Source organism: Lepisosteus platostomus, chromosome 3, assembly GCF_059453375.1.
Source record: "Lepisosteus platostomus isolate fLepPlt1 chromosome 3, fLepPlt1.hap1, whole genome shotgun sequence".
NCBI classification, from domain to species: Eukaryota; Metazoa; Chordata; class Actinopteri; order Semionotiformes; family Lepisosteidae; genus Lepisosteus; species Lepisosteus platostomus.
This window is the reverse complement of record NC_142613.1, coordinates 3,521,986-3,538,379: the sequence shown is the minus strand read 5'-3', so window position 1 is coordinate 3,538,379 and position 16,394 is coordinate 3,521,986. Positions and strand designations below refer to the sequence as shown.

The following is a 16,394-nucleotide window of genomic DNA, read 5'->3' as shown; positions in this document are numbered from 1 at the left end:
GTAGGGAGTGTGTGTGTGTGTGATTGCCCAGCGCAGGGAGTGTGTGTGGTGTGTGTGATTGCTCAGCACAGGGAGTGTGTGTGTGTGTGTGTGAGAGAGAGATTGCCCAGTGCAGGGAGTGTGTGTGTGTTGTGTGTGATTGCCCAGCGCAGGGAGTGTGTGTGTGTGTTGAATGCTGAAGATAAGAGGGACGGTGCACCAGGGTTGCTGGGAGACCTTGACCGAGCTGGGAGCAGGGCAGACTCTCGGCAGTGTCCCAGGGGCCTGCAGTGGCGTCCCGTCCAGGGTGTACCCCGCCTTGTGCCCGCTCCTTGCCACAACAGGCTCCGGCTCCCCCGCGACCCCGCGCGCTGGACAAGTGGCCGGTCTTGTCCGTGGCGTGGGGCCAGACGCAGATGCTCGTGCGCGAGGTTAGCGTGCAGTCGCTCAGGGCTCGGCGGGGGTCCCGAGCGCTTAGACAAGGTGGGCCGATCCTGCACAGGTCGTCTGCAGACCAGCAGAGGTAAAAGAGAAACAGTGCAGCAGACGAACCTGCGCACGTACACGCGTGATCTCCCCGGAGCGGCCGAGCTTTCCGAACAGGAGTTTCGCACTCTCCTGGGGACAGAGGCGAGGAAAAGCGGGGGGTTGTACCTTTAAGAGGGGCAGCTCCTCCTACAAGGTTAGTTCACGCCAGCAACGCTCGGCAGCGGAGCGACTCGTCCGCGGGACAGGCAGAGCGCTGGAGTTCTCTCTCTCTCTGTCGCCCCCCTTCTTTTAAAACCAAAAATAAAAACAAAACATTTCCGAGGCTCCGACGGGGACGGGCTATGCTGGCATACTCTCGTTAACGCGAAGACGGACCGTCCGCGCCGCTCATGAGTGTGTTCAGGAGTTAGCAGCGGGCTTCTCGACTGAGTCATGTTCACCCGCGGCTCGAAAAAGCGCAGATCCAACCGGACGGTAAGTTTGTGTCTGACGCGCCGGGCTGAGTTTTTGAATGTTGACCCCCTACCCCGCTCCCCTGCCAAACTTGCATCTTTGTAAGAGTATGCGAGCAACAGTTTATTTGTGTGTCCCCCCCGAAACTGTGCAGGAGTCGTCCCCCATTCCTCCCCCCCCGGAATCGGAGTTGGGAGCTCGTCTCGCTTTCTCGCCCTTCCGAACAGCGATTTTCACTTGAGCGACGACGGCTTGGTCTTGGACGCCGGGGGAAGCCCAGCGGGAGGGCTCTTCAGTCGCAGTTATATCTCTTAGTAAAGCTACAAAGTACAGCTCCTGTAGCGCTCGCCTAGGGATCTCCTTTCATGGCGGTGTCGAGTCCTGCTCTGTGTACGGGTTGTATTCAAAGTGCTTTTTCTCGTCGAGCGCAGCTCGGTCTTCAACTTTGTGTGCCGGTGGTGCCGACACGTTTTTCACACGGTGCGGGGAAACACCTCAGTTTTAGTTTACAGTCGGGACTTCTCAGTGTTGTGAGTGGGACTCCGGTTGAGAGGTGATGTGGGGGGGAGGGGCGCCACCCTACCTGACTCAGGTAGCGCCGACGTCATCGCACCGGGCTCGGCCGGCCGTGACGTCAGGGCGAAAGCTGGATCAGAGCCCGGCTGTTTCACCTCGTGTTCCGTCACCCGTTTTTTCTTAAACGGAACGGGTCTCGTTCTCCGTGGGAATGTGGATATTAGTTAAGCGCTCAGATCCAAGCCTCGTTCGTCTTCGCAGTTCGGCCGTAGAATGAAGAAGGAGCTTCACAGTGCGGGCTGATCTCTGGATGCGCTGTGAAACAGGGTTGATTAAAAATCAAGCGTGTAGGACTGCAGGACCGAAGGGTCAGGGGTTCGAGTCCTGGGTGCGAGATTCTGATGGACCCTCGAGCAAGCTGCTTTGCTCAGATTGCCCCAGTATCTACCCCAGTAACTGCCCTCACTGCGCAGACAGGTCTCCGGGCTGTCGTTGTAAAGGAGTTTGTTCGGAATCTTCTCAATCCAAAGGAGCTGTTAAAAAAAATAATGATAAATGGAGACCTGAGCATAATGTTTCTGGGACAGAAATAGTTGAGCTGATTCCCCAGGTGAAAGTGCAGCAGGGTGCCTGTGGAGATGGTGGTGAAGCCCAGTCTGCTGACCTGTTGCGGATCAGACAGGTGGACAAACTGTCCCCAGGGTGCTGGACACTCTGTGCCCGCTTGCCCGCCAGGGAGGGTAAACTGGTTCGAGGGCAACTGCTGTTAAAGCCCGCTGCCCAGATCGACCCCTGACCCCTGACCCCTGACCCCTGACCTGGCCTGTCACGACAAGGTGCTCCGCCTGCCCGCAGGATGAAGAGCGATACCAGTGCAGTGCTGTGAATGAGGCAGTAGAGCTAGGGTGCGCTCCGGTGGGCCACTCTGCCCTTGCCCAGTGAACGGGTCAGCGGACGAGCCGGGCTCTGGCCGGTGAGCTGGTCCAGGTGGCTGGGAGTCCAGCTGACCTGAAGGTCTGCAGACACGCTGGCGCTCCGGGACTCGGAGGGGAGATCCACGTGTTTCATGGCTCTCCTCCGGCTAGGCTGGAGCTGGGGTTGGAGAACCAGAGCAGGAGGTTTGACTGAATGAGATCGGTCACGATAGAATTACAGACTCGTGGGTTAATTGTTTCCTTTAGTACAGAGAGAGAGAGGGGGGGAGAAAGAGCTGTTTTGTGATTGTATGAAGGTCAAACTGAAATAACAGCTCCACTGTTTTTTTTCTTGAGAGCACTTCCAAAAATGCCTTTGAGAATTCTCCTCAGTAAAGCTCTGCTTTCACGGTCGCCCATCCAGCCCAAATGATAGTAAAACAATTGATCCCAGGATTTCATCCTGCTGCTTCTTGGAAGCAGCCAGACGTATCGAATCCAGCAACTTGTTCCACACTCCCACAACCTTTTGTGTAAAGAAGTGCTTCACGGTTGGTTCTGAAGCAGTCCGCTGGGGGGACGTTGTCACAGCCCTTGAGGCAGCTGGGTTTTCCTCTCCGGGGGTCTCTCTCCAGTCTCGGGGTGCACCTGATCGCTCTCCACAGCTCGTTGCAGCTGATTGGTTCCTCGTCGGGCCGCTGCTGCTCATTCCAGCTCGCTGGCAGGTCGGAGCAGTGGCGCCGCCCTGCTGGGCGCTGCATGACGGGCCGAGCGGAGAGGAATAGGATAAGACAGGGCTGTGGCTCTCATCCTGTTTCTCTTCTCTGTCTGGGGTGTGATTAACGTTCGGCTGAGTGCTTGTTGACATTCACCCAAGTGCTCGTGAGGCCGCTGCCTTCAGCAGCATGCCTGTCCAGCCTGCGCTGTGGCTCCGTAAAGCCCACGATCGCACTGAGCTCTGGCCATCCGTGTGGAACAGGGGCACAGTGCATGTTGTTTGATCCCTCCATGGGACGTCCGGTAGCCATGCAGAAATCTAAGCAGGCATGACGCTGCCTGAGCCGAGCCCCCGGCTCTGAGCTGCAGGAGCAGCCTTTCACCTGCGGGACCGACGCAACCTCAGAGAACCCTCTGGTTTCCAGCCGGGATCAGAGAATATTTGAGACATCTTTGACACTGACTGAACTGGCATGACAGAGTCCCTTATAGAGCCTCTGTTCACCCCTGTTGCAAGCAGTTAGAAAGTGCCTCTTGTCCATTGCAGAAGAGGATTGACTGTTTTAGAACATTAATACATTTTCTTGCTGCTTGCAACTCTCCGTCTGCTATGTCACTTCCTTCAGCTGGTGCTTGTGCTTGAGCTACAGCCCAGGCGTTAAAACTGCACGCGCCTAGGAGAGGTTTCTGTCTGCTCTGCAGTTCGGCTGCGATTAGCGTGCGTCAGGCCTGGTCGTCAGTTGTTTGCTCAAGTCATGAGCCTGGGCAGAAGGAAACAAAACCTCCTCTCCCTGTGTTCAAATGATCCGCCTTGTGAATGAGAGTCTTTGCTCAAGGCCTGACTCATCAGATTGTGCTGCCTTGAGTCTGTTTGAGTTTGTTTTCTTGGGGATTACTTTAGGATCAGCAGTGAAAGGAGAACTCAAGGGCACAGCTGGAAGGTCAGTGCATGTGCAACCTGGAACAGAAGGTACTTCTTTACACAAAGGGTGGTTGGGGTCTGGAACAAGCTGCACACAGCCGTGCTGTTGGAGCTGATATCCTGGCTTCCTTCAGGAAGTGGCTGGGTGAGATGCTGGGATCAATTGGCTGCTAATCACCGAGCAAGGTAGACGGCCTCAAGGCTGCCTCTCGTGTGTGTGGCCGGCCTCACGATCTCCTGTTGCCCCTGGTCGGTTCACTGTGGCTGGGCTCTGTGTGTCGAGGGCTCTGTGTGTGTGTGTGGGGGGGGGGGGGGGGCGCTGCTTGTTCCCTGGGGAGAGGTCTCTCGCCCTCCTCTGCCCATGTGCTAGGTGGCACAGCGGGTGGTGCAGCCCGGCATCGGGTGCCGGTGTGTAATTACAGCGCCTGGCTTCTTCAATCAAGCAGCTTTGTTCCTGTCTGCCCCTCCCCCCTCCCGCCTCCTCCCGCCTGCTTTACTCCCTCCCTCCTCTCCCACTCTTTGCTGAATTGTTGGATTCTAGAAGACTGTGTTGCCTTGTCGATTGTGTGCTTATCGGAAGGGCTGCCTACATTGATGCCTTCTTGGGCATGAAGAGATGAATGTTTACAGTAACACAAGAAACAGGTAACAGTAATGAACCTCAGGGGCGTCTCTGGGCAGAACACAGAACAATTATTCTGTGGCTCTCAGTCTGTCAGGGTGAACCCCAGGGGTACCCAGGTGTGTAGGGTCCTCACTGTCACAGTGTCACAGTTTCTGTGGCCAGGCTGTGGTCACTGACCCTCTGCTTCATCAGGGTCTGTTCTTCCTTGTTGTCTCTCAGCCCGGTCAGATCCGTGGCCGGTGTGTGTCCCGGCGGGTGAGGCTCTCAGCCTGGTCAGATGCGTGGCCAGTGTGTGTCCCAGCGGGTGAGGCTCTCAGCCTGGTCAGATCCGTGGCCAGTGTGTGTCCCAGCAGGTGAGGCTCTCAGCCTGGTCAGATCCGTGGCCAGTGTGTGTCCCAGCGGGTGAGGCTCTCAGCCCGGTCAGATCCGTGGCCAGTGTGTGTCCCAGCGGGTGAGGCTCTCAGCCTGGTCAGATCTGTGGCCAGTGTGTGTCCCAGCGGGTGAGGCTCTCAGCCTGGTCAGATGCGTGGCCAGTGTGTGTCCCAGCGGGTGAGGCTCTCAGCCTGGTCAGATCTGTGGCCAGTGTGTGTCCCAGCGGGTGAGGCTCTCAGCCTGGTCAGATGCGTGGCCAGTGTGTGTCCCAGCGGGTGAGGCTCTCGGCCAGGTCAGATCCGTGGCCGGTGTGTGTCCCAGCGGGTGAGGCTCTCAGCCTGGTCAGATCCGTGGCCAGTGTGTGTCCCAGCGGGTGAGGCTCTCAGCCTGGTCAGATGCGTGGCCAGTGTGTGTCCCAGCGGGTGAGGCTCTCAGCCTGGTCAGATGCGTGGCCAGTGTGTGTCCCAGCGGGTGGGTGAGGCTCTCAGCCCAGTCAGATGCGTGGCCAGTGTGTGTCCCAGCGGGTGAGGCTCTCAGCCCGGTCAGATGCGTGGCCAGTGTGTGTCCCAGCGGGTGAGGCTCTCAGCCTGGTCAGATCCGTGGCCAGTGTGTGTCCCAGCGGGTGAGGCTCTCAGCCCGGTCAGATCCGTGGCCAGTGTGTGTCCCAGCGGGTGAGGCTCTCAGCCTGGTCAGATCTGTGGCCAGTGTGTGTCCCAGCGGGTGAGGCTCTCAGCCTGGTCAGATGCGTGGCCAGTGTGTGTCCCAGCGGGTGAGGCTCTCAGCCCGGTCAGATGCGTGGCCAGTGTGTGTCCCAGCGGGTGGGTGAGGCTCTCAGCCCAATCAGATCCGTGGCCAGTGTGTGTCCCAGCGGGTGAGACTCTCAGCCTGGTCAGATCCGTGGCCAGTGTGTGTCCCAGAGGGTGAGGCTCTCGGCCCGGTCAGATCCGTGGCCAGTGTGTGTCCCAGCGGGTGAGGCTCTCAGCCCGGTCAGATGCGTGGCCAGTGTGTGTCCCAGCGGGTGGGTGAGGCTCTCAGCCCAGTCAGATGCGTGGCCAGTGTGTGTCCCAGCGGGTGAGGCTCTCAGCCCGGTCAGATCCGTGGCCAGTGTGTGTCCCAGCGGGTGAGGCTCTCAGCCCGGTCAGATGCGTGGCCAGTGTGTGTCCCAGCGGGTGAGGCTCTCGTCCCGGTCAGATCCGTGGCCAGTGTGTGTCCCAGCGGGTGAGGCTCTCAGCCCGGTCAGATCCGTGGCCAGTGTGTGTCCCAGCGGGTGAGACTCTCAGCCTGGTCAGATCCGTGGCCAGTGTGTGTCCCAGCGGGTGAGGCTCTCAGCCTGGTCAGATCCGTGGCCGGTGTGTGTCCCAGAGGGTGAGGCTCTCAGCCTGGTCAGATCCGTGGCCAGTGTGTGTCCCAGAGGGTGAGGCTCTCGGCCCGGTCAGATCCGTGGCCAGTGTGTGTCCCAGCGGGTGAGGCTCTCGTCCCGGTCAGATCCGTGGCCAGTGTGTGTCCCAGCGGGTGAGGCTCTCGTCCCGGTCAGATCCGTGGCCAGTGTGTGTCCCAGCGGGTGAGGCTCTCAGCCCGGTCAGATCCGTGGCCAGTGTGTGTCCCAGAGGGTGAGGCTCTCAGCCTGGTCAGATCCGTGGCCAGTGTGTGTCCCAGAGGGTGAGGCTCTCGTCCCGGTCAGATCCGTGGCCAGTGTGTGTCCCAGAGGGTGAGGCTCTCGGCCCGGTCAGATCCGTGGCCAGTGTGTGTCCCAGAGGGTGAGGCTCTCTCTGCTGCAGTGTGGTGTTGTGCTTCAGTAGCTGCTCAGCAGAGCGGCGGGCAGAGGCGGGCGGGCAGGTCACCCTGGTTACTAAGTGCCAGGCTGGGCAGCGCATTGCGTTGCACAAGTCTGGGAGCGGCGAGCTGTGAAGGTCAGCGCCCAGCCCCTTTGTTTGAGCAGACGTGTTGCCAGGGCTGCGAGCTCTTCGTCTGCTCGGCCCCGTTACCCAGGAGCGATCGGAGGGCACGGCCAGCTCTGCTGCAAACACCCGTGTTAAATTAAGAACATAAGAACATAAGAACATAAGAGAGATTAACAGCCCAGAGACCAGGCCTCGCGGCCTTTGATGCTCATCCAGCTCCTCGTGGCTTATTGATCCGCGAACCTGGGGAGATTAGAGGGTTTGTGCAACACTGCAGCAGAAAACTTTCGACCTGGCCCTGCTTCTCTGTCACTGTTTCACATGTCAAAGATCCCTTGTATGTTCTGGGATCCCCGCTGTTTTACGCCACATCAGTGATAAAATGAATCCTTATGAAACGCAGATTCATCAAACGTTCATGAACACAGATTCAGATTCATGAACCAGAGGACAGTAGTGGCCATTATGTGGAAATTAAGTGTAGTTAAAACTGAGAACAGGAAGCATTTCTTTACTGAAAGGGTGGTAGGGGGGTGGAACAAGCCATGTTGTTGTTGTTGTTGTTTCCAGGCTTCTTCCAGGAAGCAGCTGGATGAGATCCTGGGATCAATTAACTGCTAACGACCTAAGAGCCCAGATGAGCTGAACGGCCTCTCGTTTGTCACCTTTCTTATGAATGAGTGTGAAAGGAGTAAACAGGCCTCCTCTTGTGTGAGCCCAGTCGGAGCAGGAGTGTGATAAATGCTGGGTTTCTGGCCTGAAGAAAGACGAGAGGGTTTGGCGCCGGTCTCCGTGTTTACAGCCTGGTGTTCACACGCAGTTCAGAGCCTGGGATTGCTCCAAAACTGGTTCCCACAGCCTATGGCCATTCACCCTGCTAACGAGCAGATTGCATGTTAATAATTAACCTGCAGAGCTTGCACTGGCCTGATAAGTCAGTGCTGTGTGTGTGTGTGAGACCAGAAAAAGCTGTGCACCAGCACGTTCGTGCACAGCCAGGAACCCAGAAATCGGATTCATTTTCAAATCGGCAGATTTCTTTCCTTTCTGCATTTGCCATCTCCTGAGGTGGTTTGGTTTGGTTTGGTTTTGTTTTCCCCTCTCTCACACATCATTAGCAGCCCTGCGGCTCTCTCTGCCTGTGCTGTCTGCTCCGGCCGCGCTGAGGGACAAGCAGGAACAGCAGGGGGCGCTTCTAGGGTTTTGTGAAGGGGCTGGAGGGGTCGGAGAAAGCCGTTTGCCTGGTGTGGACCTCCCGGTCAGAACTCTGTCTCCGATCCGAGCCTTGCAAGAGTGGTGCTGTCGGATCAAGCTCTGACCCGCTGGCGCAAGTACGCAGTTTGGGTGTGCTTAGGGTCGCTGGCAAGGGGCACAGCCAGGTGGCATCTGTCTCACCCCGAGCAAGAGCGAGGTGTCACGCGCAGTACCAGCTGGGGTCCGGGCACCCAGGGCACCCAGGAAGCGATCAGGAGTCTCTGCTGTGCAGCAGGCTGGGAGCTGGCCCTCCCCGGGGCGGAGCTCAGCCGGTCCCTGGGGGGTCCCAGCGGCCCGCCCCCTTCCTGTCCTCCCTGTTGGACTCGGGGAGCTGGTCTGCAGCGCCTGCGTTTGTTTTCGTCCCGTCGTCGCCCTGCGGCTACGTCTCGGGGCGCCACCCCCCCCCCCCCCGCCCCACCTTGGCAGCCGCAGCCCTGTAATTATTTTCCAGGGCCTGTCTGACGTGCGCGGACACGCCGGGGCGCTGCGGATCGTGGCCCCACGCAGGTGAAGCCGGCGTCTCACAAGCCCGCTGAGCTGCAGGTCTGCGCCCTGCAGTATGTGCTTGAGACTGGTGAGGCTCTCCCTCTCCCTGCCTCTCCGTCTTCAGAGGAGACGCACCGTTGGGATGCTCCCAAGGTGCCAGCAGATGACGAGGCTCTGTCGCCCGGGCTTGGAGAATCTATCAGTCATGGAGACGTGAGACGGTGTTAGCAGACACGCTTCCTCCTTGATCATCACAGGGATGGAAATGGGCACAGCAAACATGCCTCTGTGTTCTTGCTCTGTATACGTACTGGTGGAGTGGCAGAGAGCACTGTTGCCTCACTGTGCTTGGGTCCTGGGTTCAATTCTGACCTGGTGCACCTTCTGTGTGGAGCTTGCATGTTCCCCTCCTCGTCCACGTGGGTTTTCTTCGGGTGCTCTGCATTCTTCCTGGTTCCCAAAGGCACGCTGGGAAGGGTCGCCGTGTCTGCTGGCTCCGGGCTGCCGCGTGCTTCCTGATGGTGGGTGGAGAGGTGTGCGTGGGCGGACCTTCCTGGGAGAAGGGCGGCCTTGTGCTCGACGTCTTCGCGCCAAGCTGCTCTGATGGACACCCTTGGCCTGCCCTGGCGCCGGCACTCTTCCCAGAGTGCCTTTCGGTTCCGTTACTCGTTCTGTTCCGGGATGGGGCTTGCGCTGACGAGCTGCAGCCTGCTGGGCGGGCGCTGTCGTGAGAGGGAGCGTGAGAGAGAGGAGTCGGGGGGTCATAAATCACCGAGCGCCGCCGGGGAGGGGAGGAGGGGGAGGAGCTGCGCTCGGCGGCAGTCGTTACGCCCCTGGCGGTGGAGTTCGCGCTGCTGCGGTCGGGTTCGCCCAAGGAGACGGGTTCGAACACACCCGTGCCTGCCTGCCTGCTGCAGTCCTTCAGCTCCTTAATCAGGCAGCTGGGCTGCGCACAGCCTCCCTCAGCCCTGTCCAAGACCCCAGCCCAGAGAGCTCTGCTGGCGCGATCAGTGAGGTACAGTGTTGCACATCTTTCTGGATCTCTTTGGATCAAAACTCCTCTCATTCTCCTTTGTTCTAGAGAGAATTGGCTTCCCCTCACCTGTCCACACACAGCGGTGCTCCGAGACCAGGATTCATTCTTGTTGTTCTTTCCAAGGCTGTAGCATCGCGTCGTTGCTGTGTTGACCAAAGCTGGACCTGGCAGCCTGTGTGAGATCTTACTAGTATCACGACTTCCCAGGGGTCCGATTCCACACGGCACCCTTGGTTTTTTCTTGCTCCCTCATGCACGAGGGGGATCTGGGTATTTACCTTCCCACAGCCCTGAAACGGGTGAGGAGGCACTTATATAGCTCTTTTTTGGATACCCCAGGAATGGGGACTCTCCCCTCCACCGCCAGTGCGCAGCCTCAACTGGATGATGCACCAGTCCTCTCCCCACACACCAGCTAATTCGAGGAGGAGTGATGGAGCCAGTTCAGAGATGGGGGTTATTAGGAGGCCATGATTGGTAAAGGCCAGGGGGGGAATTTAGCAAGGACACTAGGAGTAACACCCCTATTCTTTTTCTATTTTTAATGACCACAGAGGGTCAGGACCTTGTTTTTATGTCTCATCTGAAGGACGGTGCCTTTTTACAGTCTAGTGTCCCCGTCACTATACTGGGGGATTAGGACCCACACAGACCGCAGGGTGAGCGCCCCCTACTGGTCCCACTAACACCTCTTCCAGCAGCAGCCTTAGTTTCTCCCAGGAGGTCTCCCATCCAGGTACTGGCCAGGCTCACACCTGCTGAGCTCCAGTGGGCGGCCAGCTGGGAGCTGCAGGGGGACCCAGCTGCTGGTCTGTGTTTTTTTTCTCACATCACAGGGGTAGCTGGTGGGTGGGCTAGACCGAGCCCCTCGGGTTGAGGCCAGAGGGAACCGGCGGCGCCTCGGAGGAAGGCGGCCCCTCCCCCCTCAGCGAACTCTTCTGGGGAGCGGCTGTATGTCTGTGCTTGCATTCCCCTCCGGTCTGCGGCGGCCAGCACATTTTTCTCATAGCATCCCGAGAGAGTGGTTTGAATTAAAATGTCTTAAACCTGGAATCTTGGCTTTCTCAAGCCACTCTCACACCTCCTGCAGGCTAGATCCAGAAGCAGAGCCCCGCTGCAGCACCTCCCCGCCTGCGCGGGCAGAGAGGCGGGGGACTGGACAGGATCCGCCCCCCCCTCCCCTTCTCGGCCAGCGTCTACGTCCGGCCCTGCACGGCGTCGGCGCTCTGTCGCCACCCTGCCGTTCTGGCCTGCGTCCGCTCCGGTTCGGTGGGCTGGGTTGAGGTCAGGGGGTGTCGGGGGGCGAGCGAGGCGGTCAGTGCGGCCGCGGGGAACGGCCTCGTCCCGTTGTCCTGCTGACCGGGAGGCGGGAAGGCGAGTGGCTGTCTTCCCGTAGGAGCTGGAATCTCATCCCCGCCCCGGGAGCCCTGCCCAGGGCCCGTTTCTGGAGCCTCGTCCTGTGGGACAGAGTTACCAGTCTGTCGCGTGTGTCCAGGCGCCCGGGGAGGCCTCTGTGTGTGATCGTGGGGCCGGCGATCCCGCTGTTGGTGTTTTTTCACAAGACTTCACGTCCTGCAGGATGCCGGCGATGGCAGCGGTGTGAGTCGGTGGGGGGGGGCAGGAGTTCTGTGGATCTGTCCTGAGAGTGCAGGAGGGGCTGTCGGCAGTTCCCAGCACGCGCCCCTGGGGTACTCCCAGTGGGGGGGGCTCCGCTCTGCCCTGCGCTCTGGCGCGTTGACCCCGTGTCCTTCCTGCGCCGCCCAGTGCCCGTGCCTGTGCCCAGCAGCTCTAACTGGACTGTTGTTCCCTCAGCAGGGGGAGTGCCAGGACCCGGATCATGGGCAGCCCTGCAACCGCTGCGGAGAGCAGTGTCCCAGTTTCCGGATGCACGGATGGAGGTACGCTTGCCGTGATGATCGATCGATTGATCGATTGATCGATCGATCAATGAATGAGTCAATCCATCAGTTTGGTGGCTGGAGCTGAGTTTTTAAGGGGAACTGCTACACTATTTTATATTTTATATTTTGGGGTTGGTAAGAATTGGCATTGAGGAGAGCATTTCCAACCACAGTGAAATGTACACAGTAACGTGTAAGACCTCCAAATTACATCACAAAACAGCCGTGATTTCCAGGTCTGCGCAGCGATTCAGAAGGAGGCGATGAAACCTCCAGTGAGGTGAAGCTATTATAGTATAAACAAGCAGGCTTGTGAATACATCTCTTTTAATCCCTTGGGAATGTTGCTTTCGATTTCGAGACGGCTTTGCAGACAAATACTACTGACTTACTGAGCCTGCAGATCACGCTGGAAGATTTCTGCGCTGAACCTGTCCTTATTCGCTCGTACATCACATCAGTCAATGGAGGAGACTAGGTGACTAGTGAGCAGGAAGGGCCGCTTCACCTCACAATTCGTCCAAACTCTTGCTCTCACCCGTGGCGAGACGGGGATTTGTGACATCATGACATTTACTGTCACAAAGTTCCTGATTTTGTCAAATTTTGTGATACAATTAATACATTTTGTTCATTAGAAACTGGGACCGCAGTTCCCCTTTAAATGCTCAAAGTTAATAGCGACAGTGCATAATATGCATAATATATACTGTATACAGTGTGGACCAGGGCTCACAGTAACAGTGTGTAATGTGGATAGATACAGTGTGGAACTGCTCACAGTTACAGTGGAACAGTGCTCACACTGACAGTATATAATGTGGATGTATACAGTGTGGACCAGTGCTCATAGTGACAGTGTATAATGTGGATATATACGGTGTGGAACTGCTCACGGTAACAGTGTATAATGTGGATATATACAGTATATAATAGCACTCACAGTAACAGTGTATAATGTGGATATATACAGTATATAATAGCACTCACAGTAACAGTGTATAATGTGGATATATACAGTGTGCACCAGTGCTCACAGTAACAGTTTGTAATGTGGCTATATACAGTGTGGAACTGCTCACAGTAACAGTGGAACAGTGCTCACACTGACAGTATATAATGTGGATGTATACAGTGTGGACCAGTGCTCACACTGACGGTATACAATAGCACTCGTGGTGACAGTGCAGTGACTCTGAGATGTTTAGCATGAGAGCTGCTGGCAGTTCCTGTGCAGAAGCAGGTCCAGGTTAAAGCTGAATGAGGTCTTGGACCGAGATGGAGCTCTTCTGAAGAACACACAAGGCACCGATCTGTCAACCAAAGGGAAGAGACTTTCGCTCAGCCCTATGATCGTCCGAGTGGGTGTCTGTGGCTCTTGAAGCCGACACGCTGGCCTCTTTCAAGAAACAGCTGGATGGGCTCCTGAGATCTCAAGGCTCCTCTCGTCTGTACCTGTTCTTCTGACACCTGGGCAATCGGGAGGCAGTCAGTGACGGTTGAGAAGCCTGGTTTCAAGCAGCTATGCATCGAGACGCTGTTTTTGCAACATCCCTGGAGCTTTTCAGAGGATGCCCTAGATATCCAAAATTCACCGCACGTACGCAGTGGCCGCAGGCTGGGATATTGCGTTAGCAGCAACAGCAATATCATCCTAGTTTAATATCACCCTGCAATCCACAACTGGCCCCCCGCTGAAGCTCAGCAGGTGGGAGCCTGGCCAGTGCCTGGATGGGAGACCTCCTGGGAAAGCTCAGGCTGCTGCTGGAAGAGGTGTTAGAGGGACCAGTAGGGGGCGCTCACCCTGCGGTGTGTGTGGGTCCTAATGCCCCAGTATAGTGAAGGAGAGACTATACTGTAAAAAGGCTCCATCCTTCAGATGAGACATAAAACCGAGGTCCTGACTCTCCTTGGACATTAAAAATCCCAGGGCGTTTCTTAAAAAGAGTAGGGGTGTTACCCTGGCGTCCTGGCCATATTTCCCCCCTGGCCTTTACCAGTCATGGCCTCCTAATAACCCCCCTCTCTGAACTGGCCTCATCATTCTGCTCTCCTCCCCACTGAGAGCTGGTGTGTGGGGAGAGGACTGGAGCATCATCCAGGTGGGGCTGAACACTGGTGGGGGTGGAGGGGATCCCCATTACCTGTACAGCACTTTGAATGGAGTGTCCAGAAAAGCGCTATATAAGTGTAAGGAATTTTTTCATTAATCATGTTGTCGGTGGAGCGTCAGGCTGCTCTGTTACGGTGCTGCTTTGATCTGTCCTGTTGCACGTGGAGACTCCCGCCGGTCGGCTAAGAAAAGGGTCTGTTCAAGGGTCTGAACCTCCTGCAGCTCTGACATCTTCTCTGTTCAAAACCTTTTTTCATAAAGGGCCTCAGAGAAACATTGTTTTTTTTTAATATATATATACTGAGCATCCCGATGGCGATGTGAAGTTTCAGTTCTTATCCAGTAACAGACTGGTTGCGCTGCTGCTTGAGGAAGGGGTCGTATAAACGTAAACCTGACTCCGGATAAAATAAAAAAATGTCTCCAATAGCCCACACTGTGCCATACTGCCCACTTAGGTTTCGTCGGAGTTCCTAGGTGCGTATTACAAAGGAAGAGGCACTGAAAATGAGCTCAATCTTGTTTTGATGGGGGGAGGCAGTTTATGAAAGTCATCAGGGTTGTAAACGGCAGATCTGCAGCTGCAGATGATGAGGAGGTGTGCTCCTGTTGACTGTAATTGGACTGACGCCCCGCCCTCTTGAACGCCCTGATCCCCGCTGTCACGCTAACGCGATTAGCCCTGAGCCCCTGCTGCTGGTGGAGACGCCAGCCTCCCTCTCCGCTGCTGCGGTCTCTCTCTCCCGGGAATTCCCCAAGTTTCCCAGTTTCCCCCCCGTCCTCTTCCTCCTCCCCTGAACAGGGGTTCGGGGACCAGCTCTTGTCTTCACTCTTTTTTTACCCGTTTTTCCTCCTCGACTTCCCCGTCCCGTCTCCGAGTGAGTTGTTGTTGGTTTGGCCTGTAGGCTGCAGTGCGATGGCTTATCCCTGCTTCCGGGGTTCGGAATGGAAGTACCAGCCCTTTCCTGCAGATCAGAGCGCAACAGGATCGGAGCCACAGACTATATAGGTCCAGCCTGTCAGAAGTCAACAGACCGGCAGGTTGCGGTGGCAGAGAGCCAGCGAGATCAGGTTCGAGTTCGAAGCCGTGTGAAGATCCGGCCGGATATCCTGAGCAGGAGCTGCCGCTGGCCTCCGGTCACTGCGGGCTGGGCTGAGCTCATTACAGGGCTCTCCGCAGGAATCCCAAACCGAGGCTGAGAAAAAGGCCGTTTGATCTGGGCTTTTTTTCCGCCCCGAAATAAAGCACCTCACATCGCCTTTTTCCTGAGCTGCGGAGTTTCAAGCACTACGGCACCAGACAGGACACCAGGCCAGGCTGCTCGGGGTCTCTTCCTGTGCTGTTCCTGCCCCCCGGGTCCCCCGGAATAAAGGCGGCAGTCTGGCGTATTCATGGAGCAAGGGTTTAAAAACGCACACAGGAGCGGTGGTGAGGGGAGACCCTGTCCCTGCCCAGCTCTGACCACTGACCACATGCCTGCCCAGCTCTGACCACTGACCACATGCCTGCCCAGCACTGACCACTGACCCTGTCCATGCCCAGCTCTGACCCTGTCCCTGCTCAGCACTGACCGCTGACCACATGCCTACCCAACACTGACCATGTCCCTGCCCAGCACTGACCACTGGCCGCCCGGCGATGACCCTGTGTCCTGGCCCTGCAGGGCCCGTCTCGCGCTGGAGCTCTCGCCCTCCTCCGGCACCTCTTCCCCTGAAGGGGTTTGTCAGGATCAGTGACTCATGGAGATGAGCCTCAGTGGGGCTGACGCATGCGGCCGTGCGGAAGCGATTTATTGTATTAAGACACGGCCTGGGGGGGGGGGGGCGGGGGGAGATGGTCGCTAGCTGAGCTTAATGTTTAACCCCTTCATGGCTGGGGCGGCACGTCTGTGGGACTGGTGGTATTTGAGAGAGCGTGTCGCCTCCGTCTCTCCACATGCAGGAGTGCTGTTATTCTGCAGCGCACAGGTCTGCCGCACCCAGCTCTGCGGTCCCAGTCTGCAAGGTGGGACTGCCCCCAGCCCCCCCCCCCCCCCCCCGTGGCCTGTACGGTCTGCACTGGGCTGTGGAAGGCGAGGGGGGCTCGGTCTCGGGTGCGACAGGTGTGGAGCCCTCAGTCCTGGCACCAGAAGCTATGAAGCTATGTGTGTTGTGTGAGCTTGCAGAGTGGATTCTGACTCTGGAACCCGCATGTTGGGAAGTGGTGATGATAGTTTCTTTACCCAGAGGGAGGTGGGAGTGTGGAACAAGCTGCCCCACCATGTGGCTGTAGCTGATACCCCGGCTTCTTTCAAGACAGAGCTGGACAAGATCCTGGGAACAATTGACTAGAAAAACGAACAATACTTCTTCACACAAAGAGAGGTGGGGGTGTGGAACAAGCTGCCCAGCCATGGTGTTGAAGCTGATACCTTGGCTTCTTTCAAGAAACAGCTGGATGAGATTGTGGGATCAATTGACTGCTAGCTCGTAAATGATCTAGATGGGAATACTCTCATTTGTAACTATTCTAGTGTCTTAACTACACTTTTCTGTGGAGCAGCAGCGAGGGCTCTAGAAATCTGGAAGTTTTGGATCCCAGGTGTGATTCTGCCAAGCCGGGCTGTGCTGGAGAGGGGTGGCGCAGCCCGTCTCCGACGTCCGCTCCTGAGCTCTTGCCAAAGTGCCCAGGTGTGTGGGTTTGCACACCTGTAAGCTGAAAGTGTGCAAGTCGAGT

At 57.1% G+C, this 16,394-nt stretch overlaps 1 protein-coding gene across 2 annotated transcripts in view; it reads left to right on the top strand.

Moving 5' to 3' along the window:
- Positions 1-240: 240 nt before the first annotated feature.
- prickle3 (prickle homolog 3) overlaps positions 241-16,394 on the top strand; it is a 43,054-nt gene continuing 26,900 nt past the window's right edge. Inside the window, exons 1-2 of one of the 2 annotated variants that reach the window (XM_088623891.1) lie at positions 241-942; positions 11,480-11,562. In XM_088623891.1, coding sequence (XP_088480017.1) covers positions 901-942; positions 11,480-11,562 — 125 coding nt within the window. In that variant the 5' untranslated portion in view covers positions 241-900. Of the gene's footprint in view, positions 943-11,476; positions 11,563-16,394 lie in introns of both variants that reach the window. The other variant, XM_088623890.1, reaches the window with a different exon arrangement.